Source organism: Gossypium arboreum, chromosome 9 (assembly GCF_025698485.1).
Source record: "Gossypium arboreum isolate Shixiya-1 chromosome 9, ASM2569848v2, whole genome shotgun sequence".
NCBI classification, from domain to species: Eukaryota; Viridiplantae; Streptophyta; class Magnoliopsida; order Malvales; family Malvaceae; genus Gossypium; species Gossypium arboreum.
The window spans coordinates 72,608,871-72,631,544 of NC_069078.1; the positions used below are offsets into that span (position 1 = coordinate 72,608,871).

Genomic DNA, 22,674 nt, shown 5'->3' on the forward strand with positions numbered 1-22,674 from the left:
ATCTTATTTATATTTATCTTCTAAATTAAAATCTAAAATTATAGCCTAAACCCAAAACCCTAAACCTAAAATTATAAACACTAAACCACGAACACCAAACACCGAACCCTAAATCTCAAACTTGAAACCCCAAAATCATATATACACAACCCCTAAACCAACCATAAATCCTAGACCACCATAAAGCCCAAACTATAAACTCTAAAAACTGTTAACCCTAAACCATAATCCTAAACATATTTTTAGGAATTCGTGTGGCCAATGTAAGTGTAGTACAAAACATATATTTTATATTCTTATATTAAATAATATGGGTATAGTACAAAATGGCATGAATCTCAGTAAAATCCAAATGTTCTTCAGTTCTAATAGTATCCTTTCCTTGAACCCTACATCTAGACTTACACTGCCTAAATAGAATCTTAATATATATTACAAGTTCTAATATATAGGGACAAAAATAATTAAAATAGAATCTTAATGCTTACCAAAATCCTAAAATAAATTAATTTCTTATCATTAATCATAACCCCTAATCCCTAATAGCCTAACCCTTAAAACTATGAACATTAGTATTAAAACCCTAAACCTTAAAACCCTAATAAACCCTAAAATTTAAACTCTAAAACATAAACCCAAACCCCAAAATATATATCATAAACCATAAAACACTAAATTAAACATAGACATTAAACCTAAAATTCATAACCCTAAACTTTAAAATAACATAATTTTTTACGGCGTTTTTACAAAAAAACGCCGCTAATTATGATATATAACGACATTTACATAAAACACCACTAATACCTATATATAGCTCAACAAAAGACGACGCCGTTTTCCTCAACAATTTTGCGGCGCTTTGAAACAAACGCCGCTAACTCTTATATATTGCGGCGTTTTTAGTAGAACGCCACTAATGGCTCTATAGATACGTCATCGTCTCTCTGATTGCTTTTGCGGCGTTTTTATAAAAGCGCGGCTAATTCTGATATATGGCGGCGTTTTAAGTAAAACACCACTAATGCCAGTATAGCTCATTAACATACGTCGTCGTTTCTCTGAACACTGTTGCGGCGTTTTCTTAAAAATGCCGCTAATGTTTGATTATTTGCGGCTTTTTTTCATAAGCGCCACTAAAAGTTATCTTTTGCGGCGTTTTTTTAATAAACGCCACTATATCTCTGACTTTTAGCGGCGTTTTCTTTAAAGCGCCATTAACATATAATTTTAGCGGTGCTTTTTATCCAAACGTCGCTAAAAACGCCGCTAAAAGTCTGTTTTCTTGTAGTGTGATATATAGATTAAGGAATATACTTGGGTGGAGTGTAACGAGATGATAACTAAACCTTAGCCAACTAATTGAATAGTTAGTGGAGCCACTGAAACATATAGACCAATTTAGGTAGTGGAGATCGATAATAGTATCGATCAACGGTTTAAATTAAATATTATTTCTTATTAAGTTTAAATATATCATATTGGTTATTACAAAATATTATTTTATTATAAAATAAATTTAAATTGTCAAAAGAAAATTGTATTATAATATTTTGTAACAAATATATTTTATGTCGTGTTTGTTTTTATAAAAAATAACTTTAAAAAATTATAAAATAATAAAAATATTTTATGTAAAATCATCCAAACACTAAAAATATCAATTTTTACCACTAGCTTGGATTTATCATAGTTAGGGTTTTTGGTGAAAATGAAGGTGATAGATACATGATATATATAAAGTAAGCATAATGTACAATACACTCGCACGTTATACAAACAAACTAGTATTTGTCTATAAAACATTAATCTCCAAACCAAATTAACTCCCTTTTTTATCGCATCTATAATCTTTGTATTTTTAATCCTACACTATCTTTCCCTCTGAAAATCAACATTTCTCTCCCTTTTTCCGATCGGACGATAGTTCAGAAAGCGATTCGTCTTCCTCCTTTGGAATCGGGAGCTCTCACCTTACACTCGGCGACCCGAACCACCCTCAAACCCGGGAGGGACCGGAGTGAAAACGGTCTCTTTGTTTAAAAAAAAAAAATGGACAGCGGATTATTGTGTTTCATTATTGGGCGATTTAAATAGGCATGCACGATTGATTATTAACCCCAGCTCCTGTCCATTTATACCCTAAATATTTCTTCTCCTCATTACTCAAAAAGCTCTCATTTATTTTCTTTTAATGTTCAGCCTCTTTTTGGAACAATAATCGGCTTTTATTTTTGGCGGTTGATTTTTTTTTCCTACTCATTTTTTGTCCTCGATGCTTTGAGTTTAGGGTTTTGGGTTGCGAGCTTTTTCTTTAAAATTTTAATGTTAGGGTTTGTTAACCGGAGTTTCTAGTGTTGGATTTTTCCCGTGTTTAGAGTGATGGATGTTTTGTTTTCTTTGTCCAATTCACGTTTTTCTTCGGCCTTCTTGGTCAGACTTCTCGATTGTTTGGATTGATTTCGAATTTCGATCGTTCTGTCCTGAAATTCACCTGGCAGGTGTCTGAGCAATACTTTTGGCTGATTGATTTCTCAGCTTCTCAGCTAAGCTTGTGAAGCTGCGTTGCATTTCCTCAAATCTCTTTGTATATTTGTCAAAGAGGAGAGTTATTTGCATAGGATTTCCATATGAAATGATGGCATTTTTTCGGAACTATTCAAATGACACAGACGCACACGATGTCTTGGAAGAGAAAAGCCAGGGACAAAGCATTGGTAGGATTCGAAGTTCAGTAGGAAATGATGATGTGGGTGGGAGTGGGACTTTTTCCGAAAGAGAATTTGATATTAATGCACGCTATCAAAGTGACAGGGAGCCAGACGGTTCTGTTAGGCTCCATAATGAGGTGGCTGCTGCTAGCGGTGCTGGTGTTTCAAATTCAAATTTTCAGCCACCGGGAAGAAGAGTAGCTCCTGGAAAATGGGGTTCGACTTTTTGGAAGGACTGTCAGCCTATGGACCACCAGGGTGGATCGGACTCTGGGCAGGATTCGAAATCTGACCACAGGAATTTGGAAGCTTCGGAATATAATTCATCAGATGACAGGGATGATAGGTTGGATTTGGAAGATGATGAGGCGCAGAAAGGCAAGGCTCAAAGGGGCCATTCTGATGTTCCTGCAGATGAGATGTTATCTGATGAATACTATGAACAGGATGGGGAAGAGCAAAGTGATACCATGCATTATACAGGCCTTAGCAATTCTGTTGGGTTAAATACTAGGCCAAAGTCTAAGCCTGCTTCTCTTAGTAGCACTATGTCCAGGAGTTCAAGAGCTTTAAATAACTTCAACTATGATGATGAGGAAAGCAATCATGATGTTGATTATGAAGAGGAGGAGGAAGAAGATGGTACATTATATCTTACCGTATTATTTTCATGTTCTGCCTTATTTCTTATTACAATGTCTCACATTGGGTCACTGCTAAGGTCGAATAAACCAGTGCATTGAACTTGATGAATGATATATTCTCCCATGATTTTAACTATACAACAGTTCTTAGTTAGTCTTGTTTTGAGATGTCAAGTTTTTCCCGTCTTATTTGCAGAAGATGACCCTGATGATGCAGATTTTGAGCCTGACTATGATGCTGCAAGTGGTCATGCTGGGAATCAGGTCATTGATTTGGTTTGCTACTTGCTTTCTGTTTTGATTTTAAATTTATGGTTTTTATTTTCGACACTTCCACACTGTAACTTTTGTGTAATTTTTGAAGGCAAATCTTATCCTATCCATTTTTGTCCCAAGTAAAAAGATAATCATGAAGAAAGGAGGATATATATAAGAAGCTGCATTTAATCTTAGGAATTGAAGCATGTTGGTCTATGTTACATGGACTAGGGATAGAGTGTTGGATATGGGTATCCCTAATGGATGTCGGACTTGGTTGAATGTGCAATTTGCATAGATAATTATTATTATCGGTTTATGAAAACTATATCTAGTCACCTGAAAAAGCTGTTTATGCTCATAAGAGAGAACTTCCCTCTCTCTCTCTCTCTCATGTTTGTTGAAAGAATTGTTCTTGTAGGTTTTGAATGATCCTGCTTTTGGTTTTGGGCTACAAAAATGTAGTGGGATGACTGTTGGTATAGGTGGTTATGTTCTGGGCAACTGCTAAGCCAATTGATGAGTTTTAGGATATAGGGAAAAAAGATTCACTTACATTTCTAGTAAGGTTGAATTTAGGGGACTGCAACTGAAGCTGGTAGTTTCAGGAGCTTGCATTTTATCTTTTTGATGAGGACAGGAACAGTGGTTATGTATATGAATTATTTAAATTATGGTCTTACTGCATGGCTTCAAAGGAAATTATGGTTTTGATATTATTCTTCTTGTTAATGTCTACTTAGGTTCTCATTTATCTATTTTGATGTTTGGAGGACTAGTTTTTGTTTCTGTTTTTGTTTTGGTTTTTTGTTTTTTGTTTTTTGTTTATTTTTTTCTCTCCAGAGTTGAGCATGAACCTTTTATACATTGGTAGATTGTTTAGAATTGCCTTTTCCTTCATAATTTTTTATTCTAATCCCTTGCCTTGCTTCTGCATTCCATTCATTATTTCACTTCTGACTGTTAAAATTAGGTTCAAACTTCCTGGTACTCTAGTTTCTAGGGGGAATAATGGAGGGGATTTTTTGGAGGATATCTGTTTTTTTATTAAAAATATGTTCTATGGCAATCATTAAGGTTGGTCCATGATGGTTGTGTTTCTTATGCCTTACACCAGCCTGATACTTCTTCCTGCTAATTTAGTTCGTTAAACAGGACAAAGACTGGGATGGTGAAGATTCTGAGGAAGAAGACAATAGTGATGGTGATGTAGATATTTCAGATGAAGAGGATTCTTATTATAGAAAAAAACCTAAAGGAGTGCAACGTGTTAAAGCTGGACTTAGTGTCAAACCCACTAAAGAACATAAATCCACCAATCGACAAAGAAGAGGGAAATCATCATTTGATGAGGATGAATGCTCAGCTGAGGATTCTGACAGTGAAAGCGTCCATGATTTCAAGAGCATTGCTAGAAGAGGTGGAAATCACCGTATAAGTAGTGCTCGTTCTAATACATTCATAAGCATGGGAAGAAACAGTGAGGTTCGTACTTCTAGTAGGTCTGTACGGAAAGTATCATACGTTGAGAGTGAAGAAAGTGAAGAAATTGAGGAAGTCAAGAAGAAGAAGACTCTAAAGGTAAATTCTTCTCATGTTGTTATGGTTATTATTACATACTTTACTATTTTAGCAGGTATGTAACATCTTTCATATTTGATGTAATTGATTGCTTATAAATTGGAATTTCTGATGTAGGTTATCCAAGTTGGTATTTATGGACTTTGCAGATAAAATGTAATAATGACTCTATAATCAGCATTCTGTTGCATATATATTCTGCGTCCATGTTGTATGAACCTTACAATTTTTCCTTGATTAAAAGTTGCTTGACAAGGATTATCACATTTCTGTTACCTTCAATTTGTTTTTTGTTATGTTCTACTTTATTTTTTTAGTAGATTAGTTGGATCTTTCATATTGATGCAACTATTTGATTGTAAATGAACTTGTGAGATCTAAATTATTCAAGTTGTTTTTTGTATGTATTTGACAGATAAACTGGAATATTGACTGCATAGTCAGGCAATCCTTTGTCTCTATTGATTTTTGTCTGAATCGATACTGTTTGCTATTGATTAATGCTTGCATGGTTAGGATCATAACATTCTCTATAGCCTTTGTATCCTAAGTGATTCATATTTTCAGTAGATGAGATTGGAACAAGTAGTATGATACACCTACTCTCCCCAAGTATTTTATTTGGCTTTTCCCTTTTAGCTCAGTTCAACTTACTATTACCAGAGATTCCTTGTTTAAAATGTGTTGACTTTCTAATTCTGTTATTGAGGTTGATCTGGTCCCACTCTTGTTTGTGTTTATGTGTGTTTGCCCTTTGTTTTGGTTTTATGTGTGAAATCTTGAACTTGCATATTGGGGTGGGAAGCGCATGGACTTCGGATACCTGAATGAGAGATAATGAAGGAACCTTGTGAAGCTTTTTTAATTTTTTTTTCCATGTAGTGAATGTGGTTGGTTTACATAAATGTGCATCCTTTTGGTGAATTTAAGTCCACAATCTTGAAACATCTAACTTATGATGGTCTTTTAGTAATATTATTATTATTTGAAAATCTAATATTGCTTGTTTAGGATGAAGCTGAAGAGGAAGATGGTGACTCAATTGAAAAGGTGTTATGGCATCAACCAAAGGGCATGGCTGATGATGCTATTAGAAACAGTAGATCTACAGAGCCTGTTCTGCTAAGCCACTTGTTTGATTCTGAACCAGATTGGAATGAGATGGAATTCCTGATTAAATGGAAGGGGCAGTCACATCTTCATTGTCAATGGAAATCGTTTTTTGAGCTACAAAATGTGAGTTATTATTATGTGTATAGTAATGCATATGTCCTTAAGAAGTATTATTTGTGGAGGCTTGTTTCTAGTGCCATGGGTTTCTCTCTCTCTTCCTCCGATTACTTGTGCTTTTTGTTTCCATGTTTGATTTTCCAGCTTAGTGGTTTTAAGAAGGTTCTAAATTACACAAAAAAGGTGATGGACGATGCGAAATACAGGAAGGCGCTGTCACGCGAGGAGGTACGTTGCATCTTAACTTGTGAATTTCTCATTCCAAGTTGGGGGTCGTTTGAATCACTTTGGAAAATTTACTTATTTTGGGTTCTGAATTTATTATATACCCAAGTTATTTTGAACAAATTCATAACCGATGTATGTTTGCTCTGTGCCAACTACATGGCTCAATTTTATGGTAAATGGAAAGAAAATAAGCATGCTGAAAGGTATAATGGTTTTGTTGCATATCTTTAGCTCTCTAGAATATGGGCTATAAGCAGTATGTGATATTATCAGTACTCTTTTCTTTTTTACTAGACTAATTTGTTTTCACAATCATGGTGGTCACATACTAAGGTATATCATAGAGCTTTGACATTAAGGTAATTTATGCTTTTATTATTATTATTTTTTTTTTGGGGGGGGGGAGGGGGCGGGTACTTAAATATGTGGAACAAGTTATTCCTGCCATGGGAAGGAGTGAAAAAGAATTGTACACTTGCATTAAACAGATTATAAGATAAGCCTTCTTTTGGAAGTTGCTTTTTTTTTTTTTTTTTTTGCTTCTGACTTTTTATTCTCTATTACCCATTAGATTGAGGTAAACGATGTAAGTAAGGAAATGGACTTGGATCTAATCAAGCAAAATAGTGAGGTTAGCTTTATTAATTCCTTGTTTCTTTAATGTTTTGGTTGATTTTCTTGGTTGTACTCCTTCAGTTAATTGTAATTGATTTACATGTTCAGGTGGAGAGAGTAATTGTTGATCGAATCAGTAAGGATGCCTCTGGGAATGTGATGTCAGAGTATTTGGTCAAGTGGCAGGGATTGTCTTATGCAGAAGCAACATGGTAACTGTCAGATTACAGTTTACTAATGAAGGAATATTTAAGTGTATCAGATAGGATTCTGTAAATATTTTACTGATTACTATCCCTAACTTTAAGGCTGTTTTTTTAGACAGCATCCCTAGAGTTAGTCTGTTTCCTAGTATAGAGTTTCCTAAGTTAGGCTTACTATGTGTATAAATATTTATGTAATGTCTTATGAATAAAATGGAATAGAAAAAGCCTGTTCTTAACATGGTATCCGAGCCAGGTTTTTAGCTCAAATTCTGGGATTTTTTTTCTTTGTCTGGCAACTTCTTCTCATTCCTGATCAACCCTCAAGCCTGTAGAATTTGTTCAAAAGAAACATGGCTGAAACTGTCAAAACCAGCAACACTGGAGAAGGGAATTCTCAAGAATCATCTGTTGAGTTCAATAAAGAAGAAATTGAGAAGTTGAAGAATCTGCTGGGATCATTGGAAAAATCTCCTTCAATAGGTACTAGTGGTTTGGTTTTTTCAGGTATATCCTCTTCTCAAAATTCTAAAATCTTGGATATACCCAAAAAAGTTCTTGGGTCATTGACTCAGAGCTACATCCACATGACCCACTCCTCACAAAAATTTGTTTCATATACATCTTGCCCTAGTAGTAGAAAGATAACAAGAGTCGATGGTTCGTGATCACGATGGCTGGTCGAGTGATATTGTTATAAACAAAACCCTTACTCTTAAAAATGTCCTTCATGTTCCAAGACTATTTACCAATCTTCTATCCATCCAAAGAATTACCAAAGACTCTAATCAGTAGTGTGTTTTTCTATCACAATCGATGTCTTTTTCAGAATGAATACGAGGAGGATGATTGGACATGCTAAGGAAGTAAATGGCCTATACTATCTTGAGGAATCCAAAGGAGAAGTTAGTGCTCAATTCCTCACCATTACTTTTCATATCCGAATCTATTAAAACTAATAAAACCAAATTTGGCTCCATCACCTCCGCCTTGGTCATCCATCGCTAGAGTCCTTAAAATTATGTTTCCTTCATTGTTCAAAGGATTAACTGTTGAAAAATTCCATTGTGATGTCTGTGAACTTGCAAAACATAAACGTACCTCTTTTCCTAAGCAATAAAAGAACATCCGCTCCTTTTACTCTTATTCATAGTGATGTTTGGGGACCATCCACTATTTCAAATATTTCGGGCTCGGTGGTTTGTATCCTTTATTGATGATTGTACCGTGTGTCTTGGATATTTCTTTTAAAATGTAAATCGATGTAAGGTTTGTCTTTCCAACCTTTTACAACATGATCAAAACACAATATGGAGTGAAATAAAAGGTTTAGGTCGACAATGCCAAGGACTATTTCAATCGCTTTCTCACCATATTTCCAAGAAAGAGGCATTATACATGAGTCATCTTGTGTTAACACACCCCAACAAAATGGTGTTGCCGAAAGAAAAATGGTCACATTTTAGCTATTACAAGAGCCCTCTTGTTCCAAAAAATGTCCCTAAACAATACTGGGGAGGTCTGTTTTAATCTGCTACTCATATGATAAATAGATTGCCTACAAAAGTCCTTGAATCTCAAAGTCCTATGCAAGTTCTAGCAAAATTCTTTCCGATTTTAGTACTTCAAGTAACCTTCCTCCCAAAATATTTGGTTGTGTTGCCTTTGTACATGTAGATTCTCAAAATAGAGGAAAATTTGATCCACGAGCTGTCAAGTGTGTCTTTCTGTTATTCTTCCACTCAAAAGGGTACAAATGCTATCATCCACCACAAAAAATTTTATGTATCAATGGATGTTACTTTTGCGTAACAAGAGAATTTCTTTAATAGTCCTTATCTTCGGGGAGATCTTATTCACGTAAGATAAGGACAGAGAATTCTTTCTTCTTGACATTCCCACTACTATCCAAGAACCAACCACTCACATTCCAGCTCCCGCCCAAAGAACCAAACACTCACATTCCAGCTCTGTCCAATAACTCAAACAGAGCCTAATACACCCAAATCACAAAGAGGGATTCAGGACACTACTCGTCCTTTCTTGGTTTACTCAAGGAAGAAGGCACCGTGCAAGTTCAATCATCTCCTCCTCCTATACAACCCGAGGTAATTGCTGAACCTACTATGAAACTACTGAAAATTTAGATGAATTTCCCATTGCTATTAGAAAAGGGATTAGAGCACTGCACAAAACATCCCTTGTACTTATTTTTGTCTTACAAAAATTTGTCCCATAACCACAAAGCCTTTCTTACTAGCCTAAATTCTATCTCCATTCCCAAAAGCGTGATCCGAGGCATTAGAAGATGAGAATTGGAAAAATGCCATGAAGGTTGAAATGGAAGCTCTTGAAAAAATAAGACATGGGACTTGGTGAAATTACCGAGAGGAAAGAAACAATGGGATGTCACTGGGTGTACACTGTGAAGTATAAATCGATGGTTCTTTGGAGAGGTACAAAGCAAGATTGGTTGCTAAAGGGTACACTCAAATGTATGGAGTAGACTACCTTGAGACATTTGCCCTGTTGCAAAGATGAACACTGTGAGAGTGTTGTTGTCACTAGCTGCCAACCGAGGCTGGAAATTACAGCAATTTGACATAAAAATGCCTTTTACATGGTGATCTTGAGGAGGAAGTCTATATGGATGTTCCACTGTGATTCGGTCCAAATACGTGATGTAGTTTGCGGACTAAAAAGGCTTTGTACGGACTAAAACAGTCCCCGAGGGCTTGGTTTGGAAGATTTACCAAAGTAATGCTCAAGTTGGGGTATAAACAGAGTCAAGGAGATCACACTGCTTGTAAAACACTCATCTTCGGGGAGTGACTGCTTTATTAGTCTATGTAGATGACATTATAGTGATTGGTGATGACCGGAAGGAATGGAGAGTTTAAAGAAATGCCTAGTAAAAGAATTTGAAGTCAAAGAGCTCGGAAAGTTAAAATATTTCCTTGGTATTGAAGTGGCACACTCTCGGAAGGATCTTTATATCTCGGCAAAAATACATAGTTGATTTGTTGTGAGAGACAGCAAGTTGGGATGTAAACCAGCAGACACACCCATAGAGATGAATCACGACTTGGAGATGCACTAGAAGATGCAGCATTTGATAAAAGTTCATATCAAAGACTTGTGGGAAGCTCATTTACTTGTCTCATACCAGACCGGATATTGCCTATGCAATGGTGTTGTAAGTCGGTTTATGCACAACCCCAAAGAATCACATCTTAGAGCTGTGTATCAAATTCTACAAGACTTAAAGGGCACGCCTGTAAAGGAATCCTATTTAAAAGGGGAGAATTTAACCCTTGAAGCCTATATCGATGCAGATTATGCAGGGTCTATGGTTGATAGAAGATCAACCTTGGGCTATTGCACTTTCCTAGGAGGCAATCTTGTGACTTGGAGGAGTAAAAAACAGAATGTTGTGGCTAGATCTAGTGCAGAAGCTGAATTTAGGGTGATGGCTCTTGGAATTTGTGAGCTATTATGGCTAAAAATTATTTTGGAAGATTTGAAGATCAAGTGGGAAGGTCCAATGAAGTTGTATTGTGATAATAAGTCTGCTATCAATATTGCACATAATCCAGTTCAACATGATCGCATCGAAGCACGTTGAGGTTGACAGACATTTTATAAAGGAAAAACTGGACAGTGGCTTAATTTGCACTCCATTTGTGTCCACCGATGGTCAACTAGCAGACATACTTACCAAAGGGTTGTCTGGAAAGTTGTTTCAGAAACTAGTAAGCAAGCTGAGAATGGATGATATCCACTTCCCAGCTTGAGGGGGAGTGTCAGATTACAGTTTACTAATTAAGGAATATTTAAGTGTATCAGATAGGATTCTGTAAATATTTTACTGATTACTATCCCTAACTTTAAGGCTGTTTTTTTAGACAGCATCCCTAGAGTTAGTCTGTTTCCTAGTATAGAGTTTCCTAAGTTAGGCTTACTATGTGTATAAATATTTATGTAATGTCTTATGAATAAAATGGAATAGAAAAAGCCTGTTCTTAACAGTAACAATCTAGACTTATAGTTTAATAACATATGAAATTTGTGTCTGTATCATCTAGACTTTGTACTCTTTATCTATTCTTTCTGCATGTCCTGCTTAACACAGCTCCAGTATTTATGATTGTGGTTACATATTTGTTTTATCAGGGAAAAGGATATAGATATTACATTTGCACAAGATGCTATTGATGAGTATAAGGTAACATGTCCTGCAAATTGTGCTTGCACGTGGTTTTACTATAATTTTCTGTAACAGCTACCGTGGCAGTGTTTGTAATGTTTTGCAATTTTTGGACACTACTGCCTAGGCATTATTCAGAGTGATATGGTTGTGACCTATACTTGCCTATCAGTTATTGCAGTGCAATTGCTGGCATGGCCCCATGTTTCCATGTTAGATGTATTGCAGTTAAGCATTATGTTTGATCTTTACGTAGGTCAAAGCAAATGAATACAGGCTGGTGGTACATTGGTCCCTTTCGTCATTAAAAGTTAAAGAGGTCCATGATAGCTAACTTCGGTATTAGAAAATAGGTGGTACATTAACTAAATTACAATTTTAACTCTTATTTCTTATTTAAGGGTGCAGTTGTTTCATGGAAAACAACTTGGTCAATCAAAAATGACTTGCAAGTCAACGGAGAATAAGCTCTTTTATCTGTAAAATGATTTACCCTTTTAAAAAGTGCAAGTCATTTTCTGGAAAAGACCTCTTTTATGGGTAATTTTATTTTTATATAAAATTAACTTAAATCAAGCTTAATATTATTATATTAATAATATTCTTTTTATTTTTAATTTTAAAATATTAAATAATATTTTCATATATTGTTGAAAAGTATTTAATATTAATATATTGATAATAAATATTTATTACAATTATAAATATATTAATAATAAATGTTATAAAGGTTAAAATATGCCATAAGTCCATGTACTCTTAACAAATTTGGAACTTAGTCCTTGTACTTTTATTTTTAAGAATTTAGTCCTCTACTTTTTAGATTTGGAAACCAAGTCTAATTGTTAACCTTGTTAATTTTTTGTCAATTTTGTTGATGTCACATTTTTAAATAAAAACTATCCATTTGGTAGTCATATAACTAAAAATGACATTTTAATGAACTTGAATTTAACAAAATATTTTTAATAGTGTTAATAATTAAACTTGAATTTTGATATCTAAAAGTAGGATTAAATTTCCAAAAATAAAAGTACATGGACTAAATTTTAAGTTTACTGAAGAGTACAAGGACTTATGACATATTTTAACTTAGTATAAAATATGAATATTTTAATTTTATAAATATGCAGTATAAAATATGAATATTTTAATTATATAAATATGTATATTTGTTTAAGTAATGCTTAGCTTGATTTGTCTCTTACAACTCTAATGTGTCAATATGTACTCGATATATGTAATTTAAATTAAGTTATTATTGAGTTTATATATGACATTGATTATCATAAAATATTATCTTATTATAGAATAAATTTCGATTGTCGAAAGGAAATTGTGCTATAATATTTTGTAACAAATATATTTATGCCATCTTTGTTTCACAAAGAACAACTTTTAGAAAATGATTTTAGGAAAACTTGCCAAACTACGGAAAATATTTTATAGAGAATCATCCAAACACCAGAAAATATCATCTTTTCCAAAAATTCAATTTATTTTTCAGAAATCATTTTTCGGAAGTTGTTTTCAATGAAACAAACACAACCTAAATATCTTAAGGGAATGCCAATTACTTTCACTTTTTTATGGTTACAGTCTTCACCATTTTGACATCTTTATTTTCAGTATATTAGAGCTTATTAGATTTTCTAGGAGATTAATTGGCGCTCAATTAGAAGGAAAATGAGGAATTGAGCATTTGTAGTGTATCTTATGACATCACAAGCTGGAGGTTCTGCTAAAATGTTTTTTGGCAACATGTATAAGCCATGTATAGGCCTCGATGTTTGAAACTGAAATTGTACATGACAAGTTGAAATTTATAATGTGTATTCTAATCCATTATCTGTTGTTAAATTTGTCCAGCACTCGCCAGGGCTTCCTGTTACCTTTTTTTTGTTTTAGTTATTCTTGAATATGTAAAATATTTATGGTCATACAAATTCAACTACTTGTCATTCTGTAAACAGGCTCGTGATGCTGCAATGGCTGTGCAGGGAAAAATTGTAGATCACCAGCGTAAGAAAGGCAAAGGTATGTACTACTAATTATGTTTATTAAAGGTTGTCCTACAGCCACTGTCCCTCTATGTTCCCTCTAGAACTCGGTCTTAGTTTCTTCCCCTTTTTTTATTATACTTTTACAGTTCATCATGTAAATGGCTCATTTAATTTGGGTGCATTTTTCATCTTTAGCAAGTTTGCGGAAACTTGATGAACAACCAGAGTGGTTAAGGGGAGGAAAGCTTCGTGATTATCAGCTAGAGGGTTTGAATTTTCTTGTTAACAGGTATATGCGTGTTTCTATTGATTTAGGTTAGGCATTTTTTTTACGGGAAATGATTATCTGAATTCTGAATCCCTGAGCATCTGATATATAATTAATGAATGTTCTTTGTGTTCACATAACAGTTGGAGAAATGATACTAATGTCATTTTAGCTGATGAAATGGGTCTTGGTAAAACTGTCCAGTCAGTATCTATGCTTGGTTTCTTACAGGTAAACCTGGTCTTCTAAGAACAGCTGGGTTATTATTCTGAACTGTATGGCTTTCCATTGATATTTTTATTTTTTAGAATGCTCAACAAATCCCTGGACCATTTCTTGTGGTTGTTCCATTATCAACCTTATCAAACTGGGCTAAAGAATTCAAGAAGTGGCTTCCAGATATGAATGTTATTGTATATGTTGGTACTCGTGCAAGCCGAGAGGTGAGTCCTGTTTTTCTTGTATGTTTGCTTGTTTTATTCAATATATCTGACAAATGGAGTGGGTTTAATATGTTTTTATATGTCACTGTTCTGTCTCCACCCAAAAATACCCTTTTTGTTGATTTTTATCTGCCTATGAAGTTATAATTTTCTGTTAGAACGTCTGTTACTGGTTGCTTTGTATCTTAACTAAGGTGGGTGGTAGTTAAAATATTTTGAACCCTTCCTCACTCCAATTTTATTCTTTTTACATTTTTATTTTCTTTTGTTGTCAGGTTTGTCAGCAATATGAATTTTACAATGACAAGAAAATTGGCAGACCTATAAAATTTAATACCCTGCTAACTACGTTCGAGGTAGTTCTGAAGGATAAGGCAGTACTGTCTAAGATAAAGTGGAACTATTTGATGGTTGATGAAGCTCATAGGTTGAAGAATAGTGAGGCACAGTTATACACAACGCTTTCAGTATGCGATATTTGATCCCTTCCTGCCGTAAATAATTATATTGGTTATGTTAATATGATTAATATTGAATGGTGCCTTTCTGTTTTCTCAGGAATTTAGTACTAAGAACAAGTTGCTAATTACTGGAACTCCATTACAGAACAGCGTTGAGGAGTTATGGTATTATTTCTTTTACTTCGTACTACTATGATTAGGAGATTTTGCCAATTTTAGATGTAGATTTTGATACTAGTTTTTTAGATGCATACAAAAGAAGAGAATCTATCAAGGCTGAAATTTCTTCTGATATCAACTTAATATGTTGCATTTAGACAATGGGAGTTTCTGTGCCTGCTTTTAATTGTTGTTTTATAACCATAGCCTCTTGAGGATAAAATTCTTTTGCCTAACTTTAATCTTGTTAATATTTGTACTTTATAACTTCTTAAACTCCTCTTTCCTCACTCTTTCTGGTTGACCGCATGATTATCTTTGTTCTTTTTGTCTCTCTTGCAAAATGTTACTGGGTGGCTGAATAATAGTTCTTTTATTTATTTATTTAAATTTTTAGTAATAAAATGATACCCACCACCAATAATTCTATTCATTTCAAACTTGGAATCTAGCATGGGGAACAGACCTGCAAATCCTTTTTAATTGGCTGATGAGTAATCTTGTATGCTTCTTCAGATAGTTTTTGCCATTATTTTCATCCCTGAATCTTCTTTTGATAGGGCTCTGCTTCATTTCCTTGATCCTCACAAGTTTGAAAGTAAGGACGATTTTGTTCAAAATTACAAGAACCTTAGCACATTTGATGAAAATGAGGTATGCCATTAGAAATTATTGCATCCTTTTGTCATTTTTCCTAGGTTATGTTATATTTTACTTGATCTAAAACCAAAATCTGTATTGAATTTGCATGTAGCTTGCTAATCTTCACATGGAATTGAGGCCTCACATTCTTCGAAGAGTTATCAAGGATGTAGAGAAATCTTTGCCTCCAAAAATTGAGCGTATCCTTAGGGTTGAGATGTCCCCGCTTCAGAAACAGTAAGAACTATAAGCTGCTTGCAAAGTTATGCATTTTTCTATTGCATCAACACATGAAACTATTTATATTTATGCAGGTACTATAGGTGGATTTTGGAACGCAACTTCCATGACTTAAACAAGGGTGTTCGTGGAAATCAGGTTAGTATCATTTATCATTTCACTGCTTGAAAACTTTACTTGTGCAGCTTTTTGTGGTTTTTGTCTTCTTTCTTCCGTTGTTTGGTTTTCATTTGATTTTACTACCAATAAAAGCATGCAGTATATAGTGAAGGTGAGTATTTTTGTAATTGTTTATAAATTTTTTCTTCTCTTTCTATTATTCTCAAGCAGTGCTACCAATCGTAGAAAATTGATGTAGGTCTTTTCTTTTAAATTGCAGGTCTCACTTTTAAATATAGTGGTTGAATTGAAGAAATGCTGCAATCATCCCTTTCTGTTTGAAAGTGCTGATCATGGTTATGGCGGGGACACTAGCATGAATGATCTTAGTAAATTGGAAAGAATTATATTAAGCAGTGGGAAGCTAGTCATACTTGACAAGTTGCTTACCAGGTTGCATGAAACAAAGCATAGAGTTCTAGTCTTTTCCCAGGTTTGTATTGGACTTGGCAATTTGTGTATCCATGTTGTGTTCATGTCCATTTTATTTTCTAGTGTCATAAACATGTTTAAGGTATTATATATATTTTGATATGTTAAGAATTTGTGTTATTAGATTTTAACATTTTCCTGTACTTAGTGTTGTTTGTGTTGCATCCAATATTGTCAGGTCTTACTTTTTCATACTTGTTGGCCACTTGTTTAGTAGTCTTTTACTCTTTTATGCTATTTTTGGGAACTTAGAGGGAAAGGAAATTCAAGGTGGGGTTGAAGAGGGAGAATGAGAGGGTGTGGTTTGCCTTGTTTGGCTTCCTGAATATACTGGAAAGGAAGAGAAAGAAGGTTAATGTGGCACAGCTTGTTTGGTCGAGTATTGGAAAGGAAAGGAGATGATAATTTGGTATATTTTGTATTTGCATCCTTTATGAGTTATAAGAAGAAACCAAAGTTGACATTAAATTGTTGTTCTAAAGCAAAAGCTTTTAATGAGGTAAATAGGTAATAACTCCCCTCCAGATACTCTCTATTGCAGAAAATGGTGGCTTGTCTTTACGAGTATCTCCTAATATCTTCTTGATTAATCCCAATTATTTGAAACTGAACCACTCTTCCTTCATCCCTTCACTTTCCCGGGTACTGTAATTTGTGTATGTGCTAGAATACATATGTGCATCCATACACTTGCACAATGTGTGTGTGTGTTAAGAATTAGTGTTATTGTATTTGTTAATATAGGTAGATGAGTCATTAGGTTTCTGGAAATTATCTAGTCTGAGTTCTTGAGGGAAACAGATAAAGCTGAATAGAGGAAGTATTGTATCTGTATGTTTTATTATGGTTTACTTTATTATCATTTTTTTTCTCTCTTCTAATTCTATATTTCTAATCCCATGATGGATGGGTGTTTAAAGTTGTCCTCTGGATATTATAAGACTGTGCTAGCTGGCCTTTATGTTTTTCGTTGACGATAAGTCTGATTAAGTTTTGCAATCTTGTGTTTTACGTGTCATGTTCTGCAAAATGGTAAAAATTGCCAGATGGTTAGAATGCTGGATATACTAGCGGAGTACTTGTTGCTCAGAGGATTCCAATTTCAGAGGCTTGATGGTAGTACAAAGGCAGAGTTACGACAGCAGGCTATGGATCATTTCAATGCACCTGGAAGTGATGATTTCTGCTTCCTTCTTTCTACTCGGGCTGGTGGCCTTGGTATAAACCTTGCAACTGCGGACACTGTTATAATATTTGATTCTGACTGGAATCCGCAGAATGACTTGCAGGTCTCAAACTTGATATTCTGTTTTCCCAAGCATAATTTTCTATCTTATGGTGAAAATTTAGTAGCCTTGTTTATGCTTACCGTTTTATTTTGCTTCAGGCAATGAGTAGAGCTCATAGAATTGGGCAACGTGAAGTTGTCAACATTTACAGATTTGTGACTAGCAAAAGTGTTGAGGAAGATATCCTGGAGCGAGCTAAAAAGAAGATGGTCATTCACCTTAACCTGATTGAATTTCATAGAATTGGATATTTCCACATATAAGTATTCATCATGTGTTAGTGAAGAGAGCCTAACTTAATTTTCTTGTTAGGCATTTAAAGTGAGTAATTTAATGTGTTTTCTTGCTTGGTGCTTTCTACAGGTGCTTGACCATTTGGTGATCCAAAAATTAAATGCAGAGGGTAGATTGGAGAGAAAAGAAACAAAGAAAGGGAGTCATTTTGACAAGGTAAGGACTTGTCTTGAAGTAATTATTCAAGTATGAAGGCTTTTATGTTTTATATCTGGATTTTGATTGTTGGAATTCACCAACATGATTGGCCTCTTCTTTCCTTAATATATGCTCTTGCAATTCAAGTTTTTAATGCTTTTTGGTCTTTAACACAATTCAAATCTCTTTTACCATTCCAGAATGAGCTATCAGCAATTTTGAGATTTGGGGCTGAAGAGTTGTTCAAGGAGGACAGAAATGATGAAGAAAGCAAAAAAAGGCTGTTAAGTATGGATATAGATGAAATTCTTGAAAGGGCAGAGAAGGTTGAGGAGAAAGTGGGTGAGGAGGAAGGGAATGAATTGTTGAGTGCTTTTAAGGCAAGCAACTTATGCCTTTTTACGGTGGACTTTTTTTGTAATAGGTGTATAGGTTCTTTCTTGTGTAACTGGTTTCTATTTCTTTCATCAAGCTCAGGTTGCTAATTTCTGTAATGCTGAAGATGATGGTACTTTCTGGAGTCGTTGGATAAAACCAGATGCTATTGCACAAGCCGAAGTAGTATCCTGATATTCTTTTATCAATTTTATTCTATGAAAAGTTTCTTGAATGCCTACTTGTACATTTTGGACTTTTATGTTTGTTTCTGACATTTAGTTGGATCCATTTGCCTAAGTTATTCTTTTTTTCGATTAGGATGCTCTGGCTCCTCGTGCTGCAAGGAATACCAAGAGTTATGCTGAGACAAGTCAACCTGAGAGGAGTAACAAAAGAAAGAAGAAGGGCTCTGATTCTCAGGAGCTTCAGGAGAGAGTACAAAAGCGCCGTAAAGCAGAATACTCCGCTCCCTTGGCACCAATGATTGAGGGAGCAACTGCTCAAGTGAGAGGATGGTCTTATGGGAATCTGCCTAAAAGAGATGCTCTGCGCTTTTCTCGAGCAGTAGGTTTCTTGGTCTTCCGGAATTTGTCTGGCATATAAAACATATTTCTCTATTCATCATATTTCCTATGCAATCTTGCAGCATATTACCGATATTGCTGCTATCCACTATCTGGAAACACGATTTCCTTTTTTGGTTCAACTCTTTTACCAAATGTCTACATCCGACGTGGATATGTTCAATTTTTCCTAGACTTTCATGTGTTTGGAGAGTCCTCAGTAGATCATATCTCCATACCCCTGTCTGGATATACATCAGACACGAGTATTTCTAGCAAGATGAAGAGTTGAAGTAACATAAGTACACATTCTTACTACATCAGCCCGTTCCTCCTGATTAGAAATGTCATGTTCTATCCTTCTGCATGTCTTCTCTAATTTGTTGCATTTGCCTCTTCAATTATTGTAGGTTCTGCTGACCGATCTTATGTGTTTTTGTTTTTGAAATTTCCTTTTTCTCCAAAACTCAGGTTATGAAATTTGGGAATGAGAACCAAATCACTTTGATAGCAGAGGAAGTTGGTGGTGCTGTTGCAGCAGCTCCAATTGATGCACAGATTGAGCTTTTCCAAGCTTTGGTTGAAGGATGCAGAGAAGCAGTTGAAGTAGGAAATGCAGAACCTAAGGTTTGTTCTATTAGTTACAAATGGTATTTTGTTTTTTAATTCTTCATTGGCGTGCATCATCCAGTGAAATTGTAGGGCCTTCTGTTATTCTGTTCTTTTATGTGGTAATTACATTCAGGGACCATTATTGGACTTCTTTGGCGTCCCTGTTAAGGCGAATGATCTGTTCAATCGTGTCCAAGAACTTCAGTTGTTAGCAAAGCGAATAAGTAGGTATGAAGATCCTATAAGACAGTTCCGTGTGTTGATGTACCTTAAACCCTCTAATTGGTCCAAGGGGTGTGGATGGAATCAGAGTATGTATATCCCATTTATGCTTTTCTCTGTTCTGGGAATTTAATTAAATGAAAATTGCTGTGGACTTCTCATATCTTCTGTTATTGCCAGCAGTTGATGATGCGAGACTGCTTCTGGGAATACACTACCATGGATTTGGAAATTGGGAAAGGATAAGATTAGATGAAAGGCTTGGCCTCACGAAGAAGATTGCTCCTGCTGAACTTCAACACCATGAAACCTTTCTGCCACGAGCCCCAAATTTGAAGGAACGTGCTAATGCACTTTTGGAAATGGTACTCTTTCAATTTCAATATAAGGGAGTGTAATCCTTACAGCTTTGGCTAGAGTAGTTCTTACTGTATTAAAAAATGAATTCATTTTTTTTCTTAATATATGTACTTTACACCCGCTCACACACATTTATATGTATATGTATTTTCTGTTTTGTTTGCTACAGATTCCATTTTTTGAAAATTTCTTGCTATATTTACTTGTATGCAAATATTTTGTTTTTGGTGGAGAATAACCAAACTGCTTTTTTCTTTGACCTCATAAGTCATAATTGGTTTATCTGTGTTACTTGAATTCAGTGTTGGATACAAGTATGTGTTTGATATGAGTATGGTCTGTTTTTTAAAAGCTTTTCCATGTATTTTAAGGATCATTGGAGGGGCTTATATCCCCTTATCCATGTCCGGTGATGCATCAGAAATGGGTACTTCAAGAAAAACAAAGATTTGGAACAAAATGGGTTTTTATTATCAGTGAACCAAATTAGTGGAAGCTTACAAATTTTCTATTGTGCGGTTGATATTTCTCTGATTGTTTAATGCATATACATCAGTGTTTATTGCATGCTGTTATCCTAAGCTTTAAGCTTCTATTTGCTAACTGTCCAATTTAAATTGTCTGGTACTTTCTCCACAGGAAGTTGCAGCAATTGGTGGTGGTAAGAATGCTGGTACCAAGGCTGGTCGAAAGGCTTCAAAGAAAGAAAAGCAGAATACTCTTAATGTATCAATATCTCGTGGAAGAGATAAGAAGGGGAAACCGGGTTCTCCTAAAGTCAATTTTAAAATGAGTAGGGACAGGCATAAGAGGCCTCAGAAAGTTGAACTAGTTAAAGAAGAGGGCGAAATGTCTGACAATGAGGAGGTATATGAGCACTTTAAAGAAGTGAAGTGGATGGAGTGGTGTGAAGATGTTATGATTGATGAAATAAAAACCCTTCGTCGTCTCCAAAGATTGCAGACTACCAGTGCTGATCTTCCGAAGGATAAGGTTTGCCAATCTTGTTTTAGATTTCTTTGGCATTTGTTAATGGTTTTGTGAACTGAAGTTGCATTGAAAAGTTTATTTCCTTCCAGGTGCTTTCAAAAATTCGGAATTATTTGCAGCTTCTTGGAAGGAAAATAGATGAAATTGTCTTGGAACATGAAGATGAGCTCTATAGACAAGATAGTATGTGGTTCTTGCTGTTTAATGGTGTTTTCTGTTTATTAGTTTTATCACGTTTTTGCATATGCATTGGATCTTTCATATGCGCATTCACGATTTTAAACATTTAAAGATTCTAGATGTCTGATAAGTCCATTTATTTTGATTTCAATTCACGTTGCAGGGATGACTATGCGCTTATGGAACTATGTCTCTACATTCTCGAATCTTTCTGGTGAGAGGCTGCATCAGATTTATTCCAAACTTAAGCAGGAGCGGGAAGAAGAGGGAGGGGATGGACCCTCACATATCAATGGTGCTATACCTGGTCATGTTGATAGAGACGGTGACCCTAACTACCCCCCTTTGTCACATTCTGTTGAGAAGCAAAGAGGGTACAAGAATGCAGTGGCATATCAAACATCACAACCAATTCACAAAGGCATTGATGCTGCAAAGTTTGAAGCTTGGAAACGACGACGGAGAGCAGAAGGGGATATCCATCCCCAACTCCAGCCCCCAGCTCAAAGACCTACGAACAATGGTATCCAATTGGTAGATCCAAACTCCTTGGGGATTCTTGGGGCAGGACCATCAGATAAACGTCTTGTTAGTAATGAGAGACCGTATCGGATGCATTAAATTGGATTTGCACAAAGGCAATGCTTTCCACGGGGCATCAACTACAGTAAGCTTTTTGTGCTGTGCTGGATGATACTTGAGCCTTTGAATATTGGGTGGGATTCTTTTTTGGGCATGGAAATAAAAGTTGGTATTTAAAGTTGAGTGTTTATGGGTGGATTTAAGGAGGTGTATCCACCAGGCGGGATTTGAATCCATGTAAAAAGTCGGCTGAGCTAAAAAAGGTTTTACTAACATGTGCAGGGCTTGCCGGAGCGGCCTTTCCACAATTTTTTCTTTTTACAGTTTCTTTTTGGTAGTGAATCCAGTAATTTGTTTAATTGTATAGCTCAAAAGTGGCAGGAGAAAAAAAAATTGAAATGAACATGCAAGGAAAAAAGTGTACATTATCAGTTTTGAATATTTTTATTTGACAACATTCAAATTTTGTAGGCAATAATAATGGGTGCGAATTTGCTTGCTTTTTTATTTGAAGTTGAGAGGCAGGGGTGGTGTATTTTTGCTTTATAATAGTGGTTTCAGGAAATTTGTACTTGCTTTATA

The 22,674-nt window shown here is 35.2% G+C and overlaps 1 protein-coding gene across 2 annotated transcripts; it reads left to right on the forward strand.

Moving 5' to 3' along the window:
* The first annotated feature begins 1,730 nt into the window (after nt 1–1,730).
* On the forward strand, nt 1,731–22,599 carry LOC108456654 (protein CHROMATIN REMODELING 5-like). Of its 2 annotated transcripts, none has more exons than XM_017755223.2 (30): nt 1,731–3,353; nt 3,552–3,619; nt 4,757–5,194; nt 6,206–6,430; nt 6,569–6,652; nt 7,224–7,283; nt 7,376–7,479; nt 11,644–11,695; nt 13,651–13,714; nt 13,876–13,969; nt 14,092–14,179; nt 14,257–14,391; nt 14,667–14,858; nt 14,950–15,017; nt 15,572–15,665; nt 15,766–15,890; nt 15,968–16,031; nt 16,273–16,485; nt 17,531–17,773; nt 17,872–17,982; nt 18,137–18,223; nt 18,406–18,585; nt 18,683–18,763; nt 18,902–19,147; nt 19,618–19,773; nt 19,892–20,069; nt 20,164–20,345; nt 20,980–21,333; nt 21,420–21,513; nt 21,674–22,599. In XM_017755223.2, the coding sequence occupies exons 1-30, from the start codon at nt 2,636–2,638 to the stop codon at nt 22,129–22,131; spliced, it is 5,256 nt and encodes a 1,751-aa protein (XP_017610712.1). In that variant the 5' UTR covers nt 1,731–2,635; the 3' UTR covers nt 22,132–22,599. The 2 variants fall into 2 exon arrangements, with proteins under 2 accessions (XP_017610712.1, XP_017610714.1); XM_017755225.2 differs by having other exon boundaries at nt 1,732–3,353; nt 4,769–5,194.
* The last annotated feature ends 75 nt before the right edge of the window (nt 22,600–22,674 follow it).